The sequence below is a fragment of the Euprymna scolopes genome, chromosome 10 (assembly GCF_053919585.1).
Source record: "Euprymna scolopes isolate OS-2025 chromosome 10, ASM5391958v1, whole genome shotgun sequence".
NCBI classification, from domain to species: domain Eukaryota; kingdom Metazoa; phylum Mollusca; class Cephalopoda; order Sepiida; family Sepiolidae; genus Euprymna; species Euprymna scolopes.
In genome coordinates this window covers 64,584,343-64,600,956 of record NC_136491.1, presented here as the reverse complement: position 1 = coordinate 64,600,956, position 16,614 = coordinate 64,584,343, and the positions used below count along the sequence as shown (strand labels likewise).

Below are 16,614 nucleotides of genomic sequence, written 5' to 3'. Positions count from 1 at the left end.
ATTCTCGTGATATCTTGCAACCACAGCTCGGCGAGACGCATCGTTTACATCAGTGCTTTCATCAAGGGGACACTAAATACGTGGGATTGCTTTAAAAAGGATAAAAATTATGTACAGGGTGTTCCAGAAGTAGTCTAAAAATTTTGATTATCTCCCATTCGTGCATGGCATTCACAATTCAAAAGATATTTCATCCACATATTTCACCAATCATTTTGTTTGGTATATAGATTATCGAAATTGCTCATCTCTAATACTAGTTACTCGAAATGTTATGTTTCAAATATATAAAATTAATAACCGAAATGTTATGTTTCAAATATATAAAATTAATAACCGAAATGTTATGTTTCAAATATATAAAATTAATAACCGAAATGTTATGTTTCAAATATATAAAATTAATAACCGAAATGTTATGTTTCAAATATATAAAATTAATAACCGAAATGTTATGTTTCAAATATATAAAATTAATAACCGAAATGTTATGTTTCAAATATATAAAATTAATAACCGAAATGTTATGTTTCAAATATATAAAATTAATAACCGAAAAGGTGGGAGGGATAATTAATATGCTTAATGAGCTTGAAAATTAAAAGTACACTTTTAAGAATTTGAAAGGCAAAGGTGTTAAAAAATACTTTGTTATTTCTTCTCTTTTAAATTTCTTATTTCATTTTGTAATTTGTAATTATGTGTATTTTAATAATTTATACATGCATTTGTTTTTTTGTTTTCTTTGCTTAGTTTTAAATTCCCCCATCCCCCAGCAAAACTCAACCACGTTCTCTTCCAGCTTAAATTATTAATTCCACGCTCTGTACTAAGGCTAGATATAAAATACCATTAGGCAGGATAAATTTTCCGAAATTAACACAAACATGGATTTATTTTATCTATCTTCGAAGCTAGAAGAACTAAAGCTAAAAAAAAAAAGAAGTAAAATTAACATATACACGCATCTGCATAGAATTCGGAAGATAAAATTAGTACAAAGACGTTTAATATCTGGTCAAAGAAATCACCCCACCCCTCCTCCAAATATGGATAGCCGTTGTTTCTGGAAGTGCTGTCGGGCGTGGAGCAAGTTAAGTGTTATCCTAAATGATCCTAGTCCTAAAAAATACCAACTTTGTTATTTCTTCTCTTTTAAATTTCTTATTTCATTTTGTAATTTGTAATTATGTGTATTTTAATAATTTATATATGCATTTGTCTTTTTGCTTTCTTTGCTTAGTTTACAATCCCCCCCCCTCCCAGCAAAACTCAACCACGTTCTCTTCCAGCTTAAATTATTAATTCCACGCTCTGTACTAAGGCTAGAGATAAAATACCATTAGGCAGGATAAATTTTCGGAAATTAACACAAACATGGATTTATTTTTTCTACCGTAGAAGTCAGAAGAACTTTAAGTAATATACTTAATATCTACAATTACCATATGCTCGCTTGTATTAATAAAGAGGCCTCGTTGATATCTCTACCAAACCACTGGATATAGCTTGTAATTAACTGTTACTATAATTGTACTGAAATCTACAGTGATGATGCTGCGTCACTAGGAATTGTTTTGTCCCCAACCTTAACGACTGCCTATAAATATGAATTCCGAATCACAACGAAATAATTGTTTCTCTTTACCTCCAAGATGACTGCCTATCTCTAACCTGCATGCAAAATAGGGGAAAAGAAGGGAAAAATTTTATTCCTTTCTCCCAAGCTAAAACAATAGTTGAAACTCTAAATCCTAATGAAATTTTACTGTATTCTGTAAGTTAATAACCCCGACCCTTGAAAGCTAACAATCTGCTCCCTCCCTCTAGCTGCCACTAAAACCCTACATTATACACACGTCTTAGCCTCAAGCTCCTAACTTTCACATGCTAACCGCCTAACAGTCATCACTAAACATCTATACATTTTTACCTTTGACATGCATTAGAGTTCATTCCTATCCAGTTTGGTACTTACCAGCCAAAGTATGCACTCGGATGCAAAGCGATCTTCATTACATAACAATTGCCTCTTCCTAGATGGTTTTGCAACGAACAATACTAAACCAAATCTGATACTCGCTGTTAAGCAAAACGCTAGATGACTCTTAAATGAAAACTGAAATTATCTCCCTTCAATAGTAGAAACACTAACACATCTTCTATCTATCTGCATTTACTGAAAACTTGCCCTAATATCTATTTACTTAATTATACATACAGAATACGCCATGACTTAAAATGTACCTCCAGTTATACCCTTACTGTACTGCACCCACATCTTCACCCTCCTAAATCTAAATATACAGTGACTGGGCAAAATTCTTAGCTCAATTCCTAATACCTACTCACACTATAATGTTATCCTGTACCTAAACTAACATAAAGTTAAATGGAAAAATCTAAGGTAAAAGTCTTAATCTGTACTAACGCTTTTCTAACAAGCCTGCTCACATAACTGCTTCCACTGCATGTCCCTAAATCACATAGGAGTGTAACTATTCATTAGATATATAACCTCTACAAACTAACCCTGTAACATTAACTAACCACACAGGGTCGCAGAAATACCTGGATTAGGACCCAGGCGCAGAGCAAACCCTCTCAGGGCTGATGGACCCAGTAGATTTTCCCAGATCAACCGTCTAGGAGAAGGAAAACTCTGAAACTAAACCAAAGGGGAGGGAGGCCTCTCCAGTCTTGGATGACAATCCTCCTAGAGCTGGTGACTCAAACAAATTACCGGTCTGCAAACCTAAATTGCTTTAGGAGTAGATAGGCTCTGTCTATCGCCCGGCTTCCATACTCCTTCTTTGCCTATTAGTCAGGCGCAGAGACACTATCATAGTGAATTGTCAAAACACTTAGTGGTAGATCTTGTTTCTTGTCTAGGGCAATGAATGCCTTTTCCCCACTCCCGACACATCCCACCCCTCAAAACTGGGCACTTGGGAGTGCTTGAGTATCACATATGCCTGTGCAATTAGATTGGGGTGACCTTCTTCTGATGGGTTGAGGGTACCAGATTGACAGTTCCTTGCTGCTGTTTCCGACTGGTAGTACAGGTGCCCTAACTCTTTCGTAGCACTTAGAGCGGCTGCTCCATCAACAGTTGTATAATATCGGGATGTTTGTAGTGCCATGTCGTGCATGGAAAGGGACTCTGCACTCATCCCAGATGGGCTTTCCTGAGGCCACAGTCCTAGTTGAAGAAAGGTCAGCTAATGGTCTACTTGTGTTGCATGTCTGATACCATGCATAACCTCTTGTTCAGCTCCCCCTTACCTAACTGAAACTCTTTAAAAACATGATGACAGTACAATAAAAAAATAAGCTTAAACCAGGCCTAGGGACAAACAAATCCAACTTGCCTCCTCCCTTGAGGCTTGCATTCACTAACATCTGTGGCCTTAGAACTAATATAGCTGATGTTGAAGCATTTCTCCTAACAAATACCCCGGATATCTTAGCACTAAGCGAGACTAACCTACACTCCTCCATCCCCTCTAACTACTTTAACATGCCTGGCTATCTCCCACTCTGCCGTAAGGACTCTGACAGACATATGCACGGACTTGGAGTCTACATTCGTAACACCCTCCCCCTGACTAAAGAAACAAACCTAGAAACGGACGATCAAGCCTTTATGTGCTTTAGACTAAACATACAACATAACACTAGCTACTTTTATTTTCTCTACCGCTCTCCCTCGACCCAGGACTGCAACATCATAAACAAAGTCTCTGACAGCACAGACACAGCACTCTCCCTTGACACTAGCGCACAAGTACATGTATTTGGTGACTTTAGTGTTCACCACAAAAACTGGCTTGGATTCTCTACTCACACAGATGCAGCAGGCAGCACAACACATAGCTTTGCTATATCTCACTCCCTATCACAAATGGTTACGTTTCCAACCCGTTTCCCTGACCAGCAAGAACAAAACGCATCACTTCTAGATCTGTTTCTGACCACAGTTCCCGAGGATTGTATTACAAATGATGACAGCCCACTTGGGAACGCTGATCATGCAGTGATAATGGTCGAAATCACCCTAAACTCTAGACCCAAAACTGAAGAGCCAGTGCTCAAAACAACGAGATATTATAAAAAGGCTGACTGGGAAGCCATCAGAGATCTTATCAGAGATGCCCCATGGGGAAATATTTTTCTCTTCCTGCTGGACAGTGCGCAAATGAGACCACTGAATGGTTCAAAACAGCAATTGAAGCACATGTTCCCATGCGGAAATTTTATAGCAAGCCCCACTCTCCCCAATGGTTGACTTCTACTTGCGCAACTGCCATTGCTCAAAGGCAGCATGCATACTGCAGATTTAACCGACATAAGTCCAGTTTAAACAGACTGAAGTATATAGAAGCTAGAAGTAACGTTAAGAAGGAAATAGCAACAGCTAAGAGAGAATTTACTGAAACCAGTAAAAAACGCATCGAAGCACAAAAATTAGGAAATCGTGACTTCTGGAAAATCTTCAACAGTGTAGTAAATAATGGGCAATCAACAATTCCCCCACTAACCAACAACCACGAGGTTGGTTTGCTCAGCAACCGACAAGGCTAATATGCTTGCCAGCCGGTTTGCCTCAAACTCCACACTGAACCCTTCCAACCACCCCCCTGCCTGACTTTCCTTTGTGGACAGATGCCACGCTATACGATCTAAAAATCACCCCTGCTCAGGTGCATGCTATCATAAAAAAGCTTGACACCTCAAAAGCATGTGGACCTTATCTCATCCCAGCTGTGCTATTAAAAAAGTGCTCAGCTGAAGTAGCTCCAGTTCTCTCCAAACTCTACAACAAATGCCTTAATGAATCATGCTTTCCGGGCTGTTGGAAAACTGCTTCTGTGGTACCAATATTAAAGAATTCTGGTGAAAGAACTGACCCATCAAATTATCGCCCCATTAGCCTCCTCCCACTTTTCGCCAAAATATCTGAGACCATAATTAACCATGCTCTAGTCCGTCACCTTACAGATGCTAAACTTCTGACTGACAAACAATATGGATTTAGACAAGCCCGTTCCACAGCAGACATCTTCACTGTAATCTCTGAACGTATATACCATTCACTGGACAAAGCGGGGGAGGGCAGAGCGGTAGCTATAGATATATCTAAGGCTTTTGACAGGGTATGGCATGCAGTATCACTGGTAGAATACTTAACTTATGTTAAGTATTCTACCAGTGATACTGCATGATCTAATTTTCCTGAGGAGACCCTCATGCCATACCCTGTCAAAAGCCTTAGATATATCTATAGCTACTGCTCTGCCCTCCCCCACTTTGATAAGAGAAAAATCCAGGTGGTCCTCGACGGTCGTACATCTAAACAGAGTGATATAAATGCGGGAGTGCCTCAGGGGTCTATCCTTTAACCTCTATTGTTCCTAATATTTATTAATGACCTCCCCGACAAAACTGCCTTTGAGATGGGTATATATGCTGATGACACCACACTCTATAACAGGCATGAAAGGAAAATAAATGAACACATAACTAAAGAAATGGCAAAAACACTAGAGGATGACCTCCAATCTGTAGTGGAATGGGGACACAAATGGATGGTCACATTCAATGCTGCCAAGACTAAACTGGTTTCCTTCAATAATTACAAGAAACCTTCTCTACCACCAATAGCAATGGCCAGTGACTCCCTGTCTGAGAGTACATCTTTCAAACTGCTTGGCTTAACGTTCACAGGAAACATGAGCTGGAACAATTACATTGAAAACATTGCCAGGGCCGCTGCGAAGAAGGTAGGCTCTCTCTACCGTGCTAGAAAACTACTGACACCTGAAAGTATCCTGTACCTCTATAAGGCCACCATTCGCCCATGTATGGAGTATTGCTGTCATATTTGGGCTGGTACATCTGCTACTAGTCTCTCGCTCCTTAACAAGTTTCAAAAGAGAGTCACCAATCTGATAGGTCCTGAACTGGCATCTAAGCTTCAGTCTCTTTCCCAATGACGAAACGTTGCATCCCTCTGCCTGTTCTACAAGTATTTTAATGGTGAATGCTCTGACGAACTGCAGACACTTGTGCCCCCACGACGTAAATACCCCCGACAAACCTGACAAGCAGCTAAATCCCACCCCTTCACAGTAGAGATCCCTAGATGCAAGAGAGCCTTTTACTCCAGTAGTTTCTTCCCCAGAACAGCTAGACTTTGGAATTCCCTTCCGGGTCCCTGCTTCCCCAACTGTACTGACATGCAGAAGTTCAAGTGTAACGTGAACCGACATCTTGCTGCCCAAATCCCAACATAGTGCCCCAGTAGTTGCTGCCCCTGATAGTAGCCCGCTACACCAAAGTGGCAATGTGCCTTGTTTGGGGTTAAAATGTAATAAAAAACATAAAAAAAAACTATCCAATGAAATTTTTTTATTTGTTAAAATTGAAAATAGTGTTGCATGCCTTTAGTTTAGTTATTATATGTGCTTTCAAAGTAAAAGTTTAATGACCGTTAACTTTATATCTACACAAAAAGGTAACAGCTTTATGGTCGCCAAAATAGATGGAGAGAGAGCGAGGGGGTATACGTGTGGTGACTGATTCCAACGAACGCTAAAAAGCAAATAGCTCTAATTGCTACATTCTTTCTTATATGTATAAATATATTGAGTTTGAAACGATTTTCATTGATTGGAAAATATTTTGTGTCCACGTTTCTGAGAAAACTTCTCTGGTTTATGGAATGAGGAAGATAGTAAATTCCAACGAAGCTTCTTAACTGGTGACCTTTTTCTTATCTTAAAGTTTTGTTTATATCCATTTTTATATGCATGCCCTGTCCATTTTATTCCCTTAATAGCATTTGTACTCGAATTTATATTAAATATCAGTGTGATTCTTGGCAATACCCAAAGACGCTACAATCATCTAAAATGGAATCTACTAAAGCTAGGGACATATGAAATGGATAGTGTGAACAGAGAAAAGGGTAGTCATGTTTTTTGATAGTTTGGAGGGAAAGTCAATGATGTGGCCATGATAACAAACAATTTACAATAAGAGAAAGAGACAAGGGAAGTTGTGCTGAATTTTTATGTCAACTAAGATCCTTATTGAATATGTTACTGAACTACTAACCAAATGATTGATGGTTTCAAGATGCGCCAGAGATAAAATGTTTTGCTACATTGCTTCTGCTTATTTTAGTTCAATATTTTAGGATTTCAAAACCCCAGCTGTTCTTTTCTTTTTAGATATGTTTATTTTGTTAAATGCAATAATTTTTATACTAATTAAAATTATTGCATTACTATGTGACACTTGAAAGTTTACAAGCAATTGGGAAGCATTTAAACCAGTGGTTCTCAACCTTTTTTTACTCATGGACCCCTTTTCCCTTCTTTTTATCTTGGTGGGCCCCTTCATAACTATTGGTTATAAGACAATCTTCTATTTTTCATTAATATAAATTTTGAGGTTTTAATAATCTAAGAAATATTATATAATTAAGCTTTATTTTTAAATGAAAACTAATTTAATGCAAATAAAGTATTCTACAACAACTATAATAATTATGATAATTTTGTTATGTTCTGCCTGTGGACCCCCCAAAATATTCCATGGACCCCTAGGGTCCTTGTAGACCCCGGTTGAGAACCACTGATTTAAACAAATAAAAAGAGTTTGGCCGTTTTTTAATAAATAAATGATTGTCTCTGAAGAACAGCTTATCAAACCAAAGACAATATTTTTTTACAGGTTACAAAATGCGTGTAAGATGGAAAGGAAAAAATATAAACGTTTGCTGAAATAACTAAAAATAAATAATTATGATTGTGGACTGATTTTAGTCATTGAGATGCAACTAAACAGTATATATATATATATATATATATATATATATATATATTTAGTAATGTGATTGACAATTTAAAATTCAAATTAGAATTAAAAATTAAAAATCTGTTTCATAAAAAGGAACAACAACAAAGGCAATAATTTGTACGATCGTTTTGGAAAACAATGTTTTTATTGTGATAGACATTAAGCCACGGACAATAATTTTGACATATAGTATTTTTTAAAACAAAGTCTCCTCATCAGCAAAAATAATGGGTGTTTTTTTTTAATATATGTAAAAGACACCATAAATAAACCTAGCATTTTTAAGTAAGTCAGATGTATCTGGAAGAAATTAAAATAAAAAGGAAAATATTTACTTGATAAGCAAATTAATATGGGTTGAGGATAAAAAATAAAAATAGAATAAAATTATAAATCTGAATTTGGTTTAAATATAAGGTTATAATAATATATTTTTTAATAAAAATTAAGAATTATATATATATATATATATATATATATATATATATATATATATATATATATATATATATATATATATATATATATATATTATTCATTTATTTACCTTTTAATTCTTCGCCTTTTGAAAACCGTAATTATGGTCAAAGCATTCATTTGGATGTTGATTGTAGCTTATAAACGCATGAAATGTTGAATTTTCAAAAAGAACGTCAATGGAAAATTTTATATCGGTTAGAATATATTTGTAAAAGCTTAATTTAAAATTAAGCAACTATTTAAAAAAAGGGGGGGGGGAGATAATCTTATTTCTTTAATTAAATAATCAAAGGGAGATAATTAGTGTTTATTCTATTAATATTATAATCTATTTTGAACTTATTAAATTTAGTATTTAATAATTTGTTTATTAAAATTAATAAATATAGTACAGGTTAAGGTGAAATATATATTAAAATGATATACAATGATAGTACATATATCAGATAAACTAATATTAATAATAATATTGATGATCAAAATTTTTATTAATAAGGGTATCAAGTTAAGATTTTTAATTTTTAATTCTAATTTTTACTTTTAAATAGTCAAATCACATTACTAAATATTAAAGTAGCTCTAGGATATTTGCCTATCGAGCTTATTATATGTCTGCCTTACAACGAGCACTGTTTTTTTCTTGTATTTTAATTAAATTAGTAATTTTACTATCACATTAAAATACACTCTGCTCTTTAGACTACTGTTCTAATCCCCTTATATATATATATATATATATATATATATATATATATATATATATATACATGATGATTGCAACGTCTTGTCAGACGAGTGCCACTCTCTCAGACATTTAAAATCCATGAGCCCAAATGCCTGAGGGAGTATCTATACAAATATGATGTTACAGAGTCTCAGTTTTGTACAACAGCTAAGTCTCTCTCTCGGTTCAAAATGTTGAGATCCAGCAACAAGCAAGAGCAAGATAGCCAGCAACAAATTAAACTGCAGACCAGCTTAGTGCGGGTAATGGTCTTCCGCTTCATGGTTTTTTAAATCAGAGATTTGCTTCTCCTAGAAAGGTTGCCTTCACCACGGCTTACGGGAGCCCTCTCCACCCCAATACACATATACACGGTGCTAGTTGGCCGTTGACCCAGAAAAAGAGTTCATTCGCCCTTATATATATATATATGTATATATATATATATATATATATATATATATATATATATATATATATATATATAGTAATTTATAAAATATATATGGCGATTAAGCTACACTGAATAGTTGGCGTTTCATCCACTCTAGGATTCGTCAGGTTTATGTGCGAATTCTGTGGTTGTTTCTCGTTTTTATACGGTCCTCTTTTGTTGAGGATTTTAGTTAGCCAATCAGCTTTCTAGTATTCACCGCGCCCCTTCCTATCAGCCAATGGGAATGCATTTTATTGAACAAAGGATCTGTTTTAGAACTAGGTTAGTGGTTTATGGCAGACCTTTTCCTTTCTTTTTTATATATATAAATATACATATGTGTACATACATATATGCACATATATATACATATATATATATATACATACATATATGTGTGATCGTTTATGTATATTCATGTTTATTTAATTTATTTATTTGTTTATTTTCTATTGTTTTTGTTAGTTTTAAAGCTATTTTGTATCGCTATCCTAGAGTAAGCTTTATTTTGTGAACACAGTTATTTGCTATTTCTCTTCTACAGTTTAATAGATTTTGGGGTTCTTTAAAGTACAGGATAGCAAATTTTTCATGAAGGAATAATTTACATGGGCCGTCTAAATGCCTACACGTGGTAGCTTGTCTTATTATTTTCCATTCGACTACCGGCGAATGTTTGCTTTCTTTGAGTTCCCAGTATTTATTCGCTAGTGTTGTTTATATACAGTATTTTTTATTGTTGAATGTACTTTTGTGGTCATAGTATCGGGTTTTGAAATCTAAGGAAGTCATGCCTACGTAATATTTCTTGTTATTCGGGTTTTCTTTCACAAATATTGTTGCCTGATAAACTACGCTTTTTGTTAGACATTTATTTTGAACTGGGCAAAGTGTGCGGTGTCTACAGTTGCATTTATCTTGTTCATTATTAGTATTTTTATTTATTGTATGGTTGTTCTTGTCCGGGGTTGGTTTGTTATTATTATTATTATTATTATTATTGTTATTGTTATTGTTATTATTATTATTATTATTATTATTATTATTATTATTATTATTATCATTATTTCTGCTAGTGTTGGTTTTATTTTTGTCATGGTGTCTACTTTTTTTATTTTTTATTTCGTTGTTGTTTACATTGTTTTTATTTAGTATTTTGTTATTATGTGCTTTAATTATCATCTCTAAATTGTCGCAACAACTGTTGGATAACTTTAAGGTATTTTTATTGAAGATTTTGTGTAAGGGGTTGGTTGCGGGAAAGTGTTTTTCAATAAGATCTAGAAATTTCTTACCAAGTTTTGTTTTTAACATTTGATTGTATGGGGCCGTATACCAAATTATAGTTCTTTTTCTTCTATTTTTAATTTTATTATAGTTGTTGGTGTTTTGTTGCTTATATTTGATATCGATATTTTTGTATCCACTATTTTTAGGGCTGTTTCGTAGATATTTGTTGACCTGTTAAATGCATTTTCATCGCTTGAGTTATTACTGAGTCTACTTACGATCGAGTTAGGAATGTGTTTTATAATTGATGGTGGGTGATTGGACTTAAGGTTTACATAAATTGGAGTAGCGTTATCTTTTAAGTATGGTTCATATGTGTTTTTATCTAAGTTTAACGTGATGTTCAGGAAGTTTATTATTTTTATGTTAGCTGATACGTCTGCTTTTAGGCCTAATTTTTTCATTTCCTTGTGTATAATTTTCTTAAAGTTTTCTCCCTTGACTTTGTTGGAGTTTTTTTATTATAGCTAGTCCGTCATCTCTATATAGGCCGATATCCGTAGTATCGAATATGCTTGTGAGGGTATATAGAATGAATAATCCCACAAGATCTGATGCCTCTGCAAAATCTCTGGCACCCATCGCCAAATCAAACGAATTTTTCATTTTAGTTTTTATCCATTGGTTATTGTTATTTATTAGAACTGATTTTCTACATTTTTTAATGATGTTGATTTCTTCCGAGGATATATCAGTGTATGCCCCGGTAAATTCTAGGGCAATGTTAAAAAGTTCTTCGGATATCGAGGGATAAAAGTCTATGATGTCAAACTGTATAAACGTACATTTATTTTTTTTTTCTATATTTTTAAACCAGGTGATTGCCTCGGTAGTATTTGCCCACTGGTTTAGTTCTAGGTCTTGTTTGATTTGTTTGTTTACTCTAGAAAGTATAGTTTTGCTAACTATACCTATTTCTGGTTTAGTTGGGTTTATCAGGCGGGTGCTGGGATTATTATTAAAGTCCCATTTGTGGTCTTTAAGCAGAATGTATGACTCTCTAGGTTTCAATTTGCCAACTTTATCGCTAATTTTTAGTTTATCAGTAATTTGTTTACTTTCAGTATTTATTATATCTATGTAGTCGCATTCGTTTGTGTCTAGTTTTTTGTAGTTTTTTTGTAATGTTTTCTGTGATTAGTTTGTTATATTCTTGCTTATCTATTTTATAAAAGTTTCTGGTTTTATCTGCTATCTGCGACCCATGTAAATTATGCCTTCATGAAAAATTTGCTATCCTGTACTTTAAAGAACCCCAAAATCTATTAAACTGTAGAAGAGAAATAGCAAATAACTGTGTTCACAAAATAAAGCTTACTCTAGGATAGCGATACAAAATAGCTTTAAAACTAAAAAAAAAACAATAGAAAATAAACAAATAAATAAATTAAATAAACATGAATATACATAAACGATCACACATATATGTATGTATATATATATATGTATATATATATGTGCATATATGTATGTACACATATGTATATTTATATATATATAAAAAAAGGAAAAGGTCTGCCATAAACCACTAACCTAGTTCTAAAACAGATCCTTTGTTCAATAAAATGCATTCCCATTGGCTGATAGGAAGGGGCGCGGTGGATACTAGAAAGCTGATTGGCTAACTAAAATCCTCAACAAAAGAGGACCATATAAAAACGAGAAACAACCACAGAATTCGTGCATAAGCCTGACGAATCCTAGAGTGGATGAAACGCCGACTATTCAGTGTAGCTTAATCGCCATATATATTTTATAAATTACTAACTAGCTCTACGTACGTATTGAGCACTTTTGAAGTAGATACTTAAAGTTTACGCATAAATCTATACTTTCGTATATTAATTTTATGTGAGTAAATGAAGTAGTTATATATATATATATATATATATATATATATATATATATATATATAACAAGCATCTTAGTAAAAAGCGAAGAAGCACCTAAGATAAACTTTGTTTTAAATATATTACCGACTAGCAGGGAGTACCCAGTGATCAAAAAATATCTCGAAAATAGCTTGTAAACGTCAAGTAAATTAAAGATAGCTGTGACCCAAGTTCCTTAGTCGTAGATATTATTATTTAGACAGCATATAAAAAGTTTTAAGAAGGAGCGAGCCAACCAAGAATCATGGTGACAAAAGCCTTTTGCAGACATACACAAAAGGCGAACACACATACATACATACATACATACATACATACATACATTTTCGCTTATATATATATATATATATATATATATATATATATATATATATATATATATATATATATATACTAGCGGGGGGGGGGTACCCGGCGTTGCCCGGGTGTTTGAAGGTGATTGTGAGAGTGTGTGTGTGTGTGTGTGGGGGTGTAGATCAAAACAACCCTGTTAAAAAAAAAAACGTTGGCTGGGTGTTTGGAGGTGTAAAAGAAAATAAAAAAGTTTTAGTAGAAAGGTAGGCTTGAACCTTTGACGCGGAGGTGGAAAGGAAATGGAAAAAAAAACCTGTGACCTAACCATCTTGACCACAGGAATAGATAAATTGATAAGTATGTTAAGTTGCCGCTTATAAAGCGAAATTAACAGGTGCGAGAACGTTAAGTCGATGTTTGACCTAGTTTTGCGCTGGAAGTCAGTTTCTGTTTTCCCTGCTACGCGGTGATCAAAAGATATCTCGAAAATAGCTTGTAAAAGTCGGGTAAATTAAAGATAGCTTCAACCCGAGTTCCTTAGTCGTAGATATTATTATTTAGACAGCATATAAAAAGTTTTAAGAAGGAGCGAGCCAACCAAGAATCACAGCGAAAAAAGCCTTTTGTAGACATACACAAAAAGCGAACATACATACATACATACATACATACATACATACATACATTTTCGTTTTTATATATATAGATTAAGCACATAACACAAAAATAAAATACGCAGACAAAATGGCTAAGGTTAAAAAAATATCTTTAAAATGTTATCACTCGTTGTTTTTAAAGGGAAAATGATTTTCAACTTCAACAAGTGGCTATCAGATAAAAAAAAAAAACAACAACAATAAGCAACTGCTTAAGTGATTGCGATCTAAAACAATTTACAGCTCTTATCTGTTTGGAAGTGTAAAAAGTGGTTGATACTGAATGCTTTCCTGCCGTCAGCAACAGACGTCTGTACAAGTGGAGAGGTTTTTTTTGAAGGCGGATGCCGAAAGGCTAACCTGCTGAGGTGTGGCGCCAAGCAGTCAACCTATTCAAGTAGAAATCTCCTACAAGTGTACTTTATAAGTACTCTGTAACTGACACAAGTATGTGTTGGGTTCGATTTTAGTGAAGCGTCAGTCAATTGGGCGGCGGTCTTATCACTTAACAAAATTTATTGATTTTTTTAAAAAAATTTTAGTGTACATATTCTACAATAGTTTATGAGAACTTTTTTTTTTTATAGTGTTCGCAATTTTATGGTGCATCGGTGACCCGTTGGGTCACAACGACTAGCACTTTTAATTCCACTTGGATTTCATTTGGAAATTCAAAACTTGAATGCATACTAGATACTCTCCTCGAGTGTATAAGGTCTCTCTCTGTACAAGGGTTTGTCAGGACAACCTGACATGAGGATACTTTTCCTTAGAATTAAAGCTGACCAAATATTCAAAATCACATAGTAGATATTGACTTGCTTCCCAATTAGGAGAATAAAAATGGACTTTTTTCCAACATAACTCAATCACAGAACTAAAGAATGTTTTAGTCTGCAATTTTGTGTGATTAAAATATATATGACAAAATTCACTCAGCTTTATAGTCTAATACTTGATTATTCCTTAAGTTATTCAATACATTTGATACTGGAATCTTTCAAGATTTGGTGAAACAGATGTTCTTGTTCAAAAGGCAGACCAGCAGATACAGACATTTTAGGAATGCAAAATAGTTAAATCAAATAAATTACGTTTTAATAGATTTATTATTTTTAGTTTAGTTATTTTAAAAGCAAATCATTGTCTTTTCAAAATGAGATAAATCAGACAACCAAACTCTACATGGTGGCAGAGGAAAATTGAAAAAAAAAAATAATATAAAGAAAACTACGTTGAATTACATTATAACTACTGGCTAGATACTGGCTGGCGATAACAGATAGTTTTCTGATACAAATTAAGGAAATCGTGTGATTCACTTCAAGTGTGGAATTTTTCTATTTATTATTGTTGAATGTATTCTGAGTTTTTTTTTCTATTTATTATTGTTGAATGTATTCTGAGTTTTTTTTTTTTATTTATTATTGTTGAATGTATTCTGAGTTTTTTTTCTATTTATTATTGTTGAATGTATTCTGAGTTTTTTTTTCTATTTATTATTGTTGAATGTATTCTGAGTTTTTTTTCTATTTATTATTGTTGAATGTATTCTGAGTTTTTTTTTCTATTTATTATTGTTGAATGTATTCTGAGTTTTTTCGACTTTCGACCCAAGCATGTCGCACATATGTGGGAAACTCAATCGTTGGTGAAATGAAAAGTTGCCACACATTTGTGTTATCTCTGAGACAGCTTGATTTTCATCTTTTTTTCAACATCCACTCGAAATCATTTGTAAACTTTTCTATGCTAATCGCTTAACATATGCACCATTATTGAAATCTGTTTGAATACTGAGGAGAGTGATCAACTATTGGGAAAACTTGCTGTCACTTGAAATGATCAATCACTAACTTGAAAAACGTGAATAATGAAAATCCTAATAAATAGCTCACCTGTTTTTATTGGCTTCTCGAAATCCCTTGGCAAAAGGATTTCTGGCGATTTTCAACCGTGTTATCTGAAATGAAAATAAGAAGCAAAAAGTTAATTAACAAAGCAATAGTTATCGCCGTTCTTTAGGCATCGCTGGGTGAACCAGTAAGCAAAATAAGCAATTGCTTAGAGCACCAAGGGAAAGGGCACCATATAAAGTTTCATAGCCGAATTTTTAATGGTGCCTCAGTGTTTAATGAAATAATTCAAAATGGTCAGGCGACTCAGATCTCAATATTGGCCTGGTTGAAATAATTGATTTTTTTCTCTCAATCATCATCATCATCATCATCATCATCATCATCATCATCATCATCATCATCATCATCATTTATTTATTTATTTATTTATTTATTTATTTATTTATTTTTATTTATTTATTTTTCTGCAGAATACAAAAACCGGAACGAAATGTGTTCAGTTAAGTGGTGGACAAAAGAGAAAACTATAAAAATGAAACAAGAAATGACTTTGAATTTAGATGCCAAAACTGCAAAGCTGATCTCTTTCTCCACATAACTTCCAAAACATGATAGATCAATTCCAGGTCAAAGCAAATCTCTGGAAATACAAATGCAATAAATTTCACCTTGATTACTTGAGAATCGAAATGTTTTCTTTGTAAACTGTTTGCTCCAAAAATATATGTAATTGCAGAGATATTTTCTTTTTTTAGCGATGCACTACTGTCACATTTTTTAACACAAAAACGTATTCTCAGTCAAAAGCTTATTGATGCTTGCACAGAAGATTTCAACCGTAATTTCTCAGCCGAGCTTCAGCAATTTCATTCATATGTGCTCCATAAATTCAGTGAAACAAGATAAATGTAAAAACCAGATTCAGTCATGCTGAACTTTAAAAAAGTCTTGTAGTAGATGGTATTTAGTGTATCTTTCTGAATGTAGATATTGGCTTTCGTATATTTTTTACATTAATGATCGCTCATTGCTCAGCTGAATGTTCATTTTCTAAGATGAAGCATATTAAAAATCCCGTTAGAACAACTATAAAACAAGGCATTATATTTATTTATTT

The 16,614-nt window shown here is 33.7% G+C and overlaps 1 protein-coding gene across 1 annotated transcript in view; it reads right to left on the bottom strand.

Annotated features, from left to right (window-relative positions):
- LOC145286412 (T-box transcription factor TBX22-like) overlaps positions 1-16,614 on the bottom strand; it is a 113,857-nt gene that overhangs the window by 10,307 nt on the left and 86,936 nt on the right. The window contains exon 6 of the mRNA XM_080135334.1: positions 15,537-15,601. Coding sequence (XP_079991460.1) covers positions 15,537-15,601 — 65 coding nt within the window. The remainder of the gene's footprint in view (positions 1-15,536; positions 15,602-16,614) is intronic.